This window comes from Lathyrus oleraceus, chromosome 3 (genome assembly GCF_024323335.1).
Source record: "Lathyrus oleraceus cultivar Zhongwan6 chromosome 3, CAAS_Psat_ZW6_1.0, whole genome shotgun sequence".
NCBI classification, from domain to species: Eukaryota; Viridiplantae; Streptophyta; class Magnoliopsida; order Fabales; family Fabaceae; genus Lathyrus; species Lathyrus oleraceus.
Window position 1 is genome coordinate 412,574,648 of NC_066581.1, and position 5,689 is coordinate 412,580,336.

At 33.9% G+C, this 5,689-nt stretch overlaps 1 protein-coding gene across 1 annotated transcript; it reads right to left on the reverse strand.

Moving 5' to 3' along the window:
• Window positions 1-271: 271 nt before the first annotated feature.
• LOC127131491 (zinc finger BED domain-containing protein RICESLEEPER 2-like) lies at window positions 272-982 on the reverse strand. The gene has a single exon (XM_051060410.1). The coding sequence runs from the start codon at window positions 980-982 to the stop codon at window positions 272-274; it is 711 nt and encodes a 236-aa protein (XP_050916367.1).
• Window positions 983-5,689: the final 4,707 nt, after the last annotated feature.

The window sequence follows — 5,689 nt, forward strand, 5'->3', positions numbered from 1 at the left end:
TAATAGTATTTAACAGCATGTAACAATTGACAGCATGTTTCTTATATTTAACAGCAACATATTTGGCAATTTAGAGCATGTTATTAAAGCGTTTAACAACATGTAACATATTAAAGCAAGTTAATAATTAGAGGAGGCTACATACATTGAACAAACTTTTAGTTAACGCGTGTGAACTTGATTCCCCTCTAGTGATGGAAGATGGAGTTTGAGAGGTTGTAGAAGATGAAGTATGAAGGCGACGATACATCTCAAAGAGAGTGTAAAATTTCTACTTGATTTCATTTGTTTTAATTGTTGAGGTAAGTGGATCAACTTTTTCATACATGTATTCCAAAGAGGTAAGCTTAATCCCTGGGTTAAGAACCGCTCCTAGAGCAAGAACCACACTATAATCACTCCAATACTTCTCAAACTTGATCATCATTCTTTCAGCCATGTCTCTTATAAGAGTGTCTTCATCTTTGATGATTGCCATCAAAACACACTGAATTTTCCAAATTTGCAAAAAATACAAATTGGAAGTAGGATAAGACGTTCCGGAAATTAAGTTTGTTGTCTCATAAAATGGCAACAAGAATGTGCATATCTTATCTCCTCTTTTCCAATCTTCTTCGGAAGGGAAAACCTTATAATTATCATCATGAAAACTAAGGCTTGCAAATACACGTCGGTACTTCAATGCACTTAGAAGCATCAAATAAGTAGAATTCCATCTAGTGGAAACATCGTAAGATAAACCAGCCGATGTTTCAATACCGCCAATGAGTTTAATGCATTCCTTGAATTTTTTCATTCTACCCTCAGAGCCCTTCACATATTTGACACTTTCCCTAATCTTTTCCAATGCATCACCAATTACTTTCAAACCCTCTTGCACAATCAAATTTAAAACATGCGCTGAGCAACGAACATGAAAGAACTCTCCCTCAGATAATAACCAGTTTTGCAAGACAAGTTGTCTTTTCAAATGAGCTTGCATCACGTCATTAGCAGAAGCATTATCTAATGTGAGTGTGTTGCACCCCAAAATTTGCCCTCTATTTTTAACTCTAACCAATTTTTTGTTTCACATTCATTTGCATCATCTTCATAGCATAACATTTTTTTCTGTCTTAATATTAGCCGGAATAATTTCTCGGAATTTACAAACAGACTGGTCAAATTAACTTTTTAACTGTGCCTAAAATTAGTCAACAAAAAAATGTCAAGTTTAAGTTTGCAAATGTCGGTAACATTAATCTGCGGTTCACGTGGTTTAATTTGACATGCTAAAAATATTTTTACGACTATTTTTGGTCATATGTTGATCAGTCTGAGCGGTTTAAACGGTCATAATTTTTATTTCAAAATCCGACCAAACGCTGTATTTTTCCGAGTCATTTATTTCGCGCTGATTATTTTGACGTGTTCATTTTATTTTTTCGAGCATTTTGGTGCCCGACTTTTTTTTTTTTTTTTTTTTGAGTCTATTTATTTTTATATTGGGTCTAGAATAAATAAATAGGTTAATTAGTTTTTATTTTAATTTTAACTATTTTAATTATTTAACTTTATTCAGTTTTTAAATTAATATTGGGTCTAGAATAAATAAATAGGTTAATTAGTTTTTATTTTAATTTTAACTATTTTAATTATTTAACTTTATTCAGTTTTTTAATTTAATATTGGGTTTCAAAATAAACTTAGGCCCATTATCATTAACCTAATTTGTTCCTATATATATTTACTAGCATGACTGATAGACGGAGGCCGAAAGACAGAACAAAAAAGGAGAAACTGAGAGTGGCTGATCTATACTATCGTACACACAGTTTGGTAATAGTTTATATATGATATATACTTTATCTATTTTGTTGATATATTTGATTATGTTTTCGGATCGGATCGTGTCAATACGCCGTTTTCACATATACGTGTATGAGGCGTGACATTTGTGTTATCCGATCCAGTTGCGATGATCGCAATTTTGCGCTAGCAACGCCGTTGTTTTTTTTAATTCATTTTTTTTATATATATACATATATTTAGATCTGCACATTTTTTTCTTCATAACTAACTACCCTGATTTTTCCTAAACCCTGACAATTTCGCCACAAACTCTAAATTTCAAACCTAAAACTTTAACCGTGTTGTTTCCTCTAAACCATAAACCTTTTCTTAAACCTTAACAAACCTTATTATTATTTCCTATTTTCGCTCACATTTATGTTATTCATACACTGTAACTGCTTCGCCCTTGTAATATTTTAAGTTTTAACTTGTAATATTTTCAGTTTTACTTTTCGCCATCTTTATTATGTAACTGCACCAAAGCGTTGTAACAATTAGGGTTTTATTTTCTGCCATTGATTTTCTGCCATTTTATTTTTCTACCATTTTTTTTTCTGCCATTTAAATTCCTGCCATTGATCCTATATTAACTGCGTGGTTTAGTAATGTAGGGCGTGAAAACCTACTAAATTAATTATTTAATATTTTTCTATAACCTTTATATTTTTTTGTAAATAAATAATAAATACTAACTATTTTAATAACTTTTTTTTATTATTTACTTATAATAATAAATCCTTATATATTTTGTAAATAAAATCTAATTGATCATTTTTCTAATTGAATAATAATAATAAACCTATTAATCTAATAATTTGATATTTTCTATAATCTTTATTTATTTTGTAAATAACTAACTTAATATTTTTCATATAACTCTTTTATTTTATAATTTGTACATTAATGTATTTTAAATTCTTTTATTATTACTAATTTATTTTAAACTCATATTTTTCTAATAACTTCTAAAAAAATCTAACTTGTTTAACTTAAAATAATTTCTTTTAAAATTCTAACCTTTTTATTATCACTTTATTATTATTGTTATTTTATTATTGCTTTATTACCATTGTTTATTTATTATTTTATTATTATTTGCTTTTATCTATTCTATTTTTGCTTCATTATTTTCCTTATTTTAATTTTGTTTTATTTATAATATTAGGAACAAATGTATAGGTTGTAAATTTATTCTTTCGCCTGATTATTATGTATCTGTCCCATAGCCATGTAATAGTTTAGGAATTTATTTTTCTTGTTTTTATTTTCGTAAATATTTATTGCGTGGTTAGTAATCTAGGGAGTGCAAAAAAACTAACTGTAAATAATTGAACTTAGAAAATTAAATTCAAGACAAATATCTGAAAAATAACACTCACACACGTCAGTCGATCTTTGATCGCCATCTGTACTTCCTAGGGTATTCCTCTTGGTTGCCTTCTTTAAATGGTCAAGTCCCTCGAAAATAGGGGTGTCTTAAGCAAAGTCCCTTCAAACAGAAAAATCATCAAGTCCCTATAAACTTAAAAGATCAAGTCCCTACGAGGTTGCCTACGATATAATGATCTTGTCCCTTCGGTAAATATGATGATAGTCCCTACGAGTTGCTAAAGACACCCCTTATGTTGCCTTCATTGACCATACGATGACCCTACGCCCGTCCCTTAAACACCTCCAAGGTAATGACTACCTATTCCTTAATAATAGGGACAGTCTTACCATTGAAATAATATACGAGAACACGAAAGACTTAATCTAGGGTAGGTATCTCATAGTTACTTGCTCACAACTTTCAAAATTACTTTTACACCTCACAATTTCTAAACTAGGCTTTGTATACACCCATACGAGGGTCATTACAAAGTACTTAAAGAAATTTTTCTAATCACACACTACACTCTTGCAAACAAACAAAGTGAGCTAAGTAACTAAGAGCCCATGGATAACCATGGATATAAAGGGTGCTAATACCTTCCCTTTGTATAACCTACCCCCCGAACTCAAAATCTTTTTAAGGTGTTTCCTGTTCTTTTATGTCCTTTCCTTTTGGATAAAATAAAAGTCGGTGGCGACTCTTGCTATCCGCAACATTTAACTAAAGTCAGTTCTCCCACCGTGTTACAGAACTGGCGACTCTGCTGGGGATTTAATAAAAGAGGGGTACCCTTAGGAATTAGATCACTTTAAAATTGTTTGCCTTGTTTGCTTTATACTTATCTGTTGGGTGCTCTTATGTGTGAAAGATCCTAACCCGGATCTAGTGTACCTTAGGTAAATGGCAATAAACCAAGGAAACTGTACGGCGTATATCGATATGGTTGATCTGGTGGCCATAGTTAGTGTGACTTCTTGGTTGGTGCTTATGTTCCTTAAGCAAGTTGAGGATAATATGAGGCTGCCATATGTTGTCAATACACTAACTGACTTTTAGAACCCTAGTCATCCCATCTTGGCCTTTAGAAAGTAGTGAGGTAACCGGCTTTGGTGAAGACTGAAGTTGGTTGATACTCGATACTACACTCATTGAGATCCTAAACTTGGAGGGTTTTGGTTGGCAAGTAAGTTGCCTACTGAACAACCACCCTTGTGAATGATCAATGATTTTGAGATCCCTTAGAACCTGGTTACTTTTGTAGGACAGGATGAATCAACTAAACTTCAGGGGAGGGTACTTACCTTTAAACCTCATGCAAGCCTTCAAACCTAGGGCTATTGTGTGACTTGTTTGTGTGTGCCACATGTTTGTGATTGAGCATAACATCATAGCATCATCATGCATCATAAGCATAGCATTTTCACTAACCATTTCAAGGACCAAAGGATTTATCTTTGTTCTTTGTTGCAGGTCATGGCTTCTGCTCGTAGGAATACTATCCGGATCAACTTTGTAGGAATACCTCCTAAGCTTAAGGAATTGGTCTCTCAAGTTTCTGAAAACTCCCAGTTCATCAAGAGGCATGGTCACCTACTGGATCTAGTCACTTCAGGGTTCAATGAAGACATGATGAGTGTCCTGTTTCAGTTCTTTGACCCTAAACATCATTGCTTCACATTTCCCGACTATCAGCTGGTTCCTACAATGGAAGAGTTCTCCAAGCTTCTGGGTATACCTATTCTTGATCAAAAACCCTTCACAGGCTTGGAAAAAGAGCCTAAACCTGAAGTCATTGCTGCAGCCTTACATTTAAAGAAATCAGACATTGTCCTAGAAACAAGGAGTGGAGTTAAGGGTATTCTTGCTAAGGTATTGATGGAGAAAGCTCAAGTATTCCTGAAGGCTATGAGTTGTGATGCTTTTGAGGAGATCTTAGCCCTATTGATTTATGGCTTAGTATTGTTCCCCAATCCAAACCAGTTCATAGACGTACACGCCATCAACATATTTCTGACTCACAATCCAGTGCCTACATTACTTGGAGACATCTTACACTCTCTTCATACCCGTACTACGAAGGCACGAGGAACTCTGATGTGTTGCATACCTCTATTATCTAGGTGGTTTATTTCTCACCTTCCTCGATCAGTGATGAAGAATGAACAAGGGTTCAGGTGGTCCAAGAGGATTATGTCACTTTCTCATTCAGATATTCGTTGGTGCTCTAGATCTATGGAGAATGTTACCATCATTGACCGTTGTGGGGAGTTCCCTAATGTGCCACTCCTTGGCATAAGAGGGGGCATTACCTACAACCCTTCTTTAGCTCTACGTCAGTTTGGTTACGCTCGGACTGATGGTCCTCATGACATGCTTATTCAGGGTATTGTGTTCGACTACGACAACGATCTTCAAGGTTACCGTCAAAGGTTCATACGAGCATGGGGTAAAGTGAACAAGGTTGACAGCAAGACTCTGGAA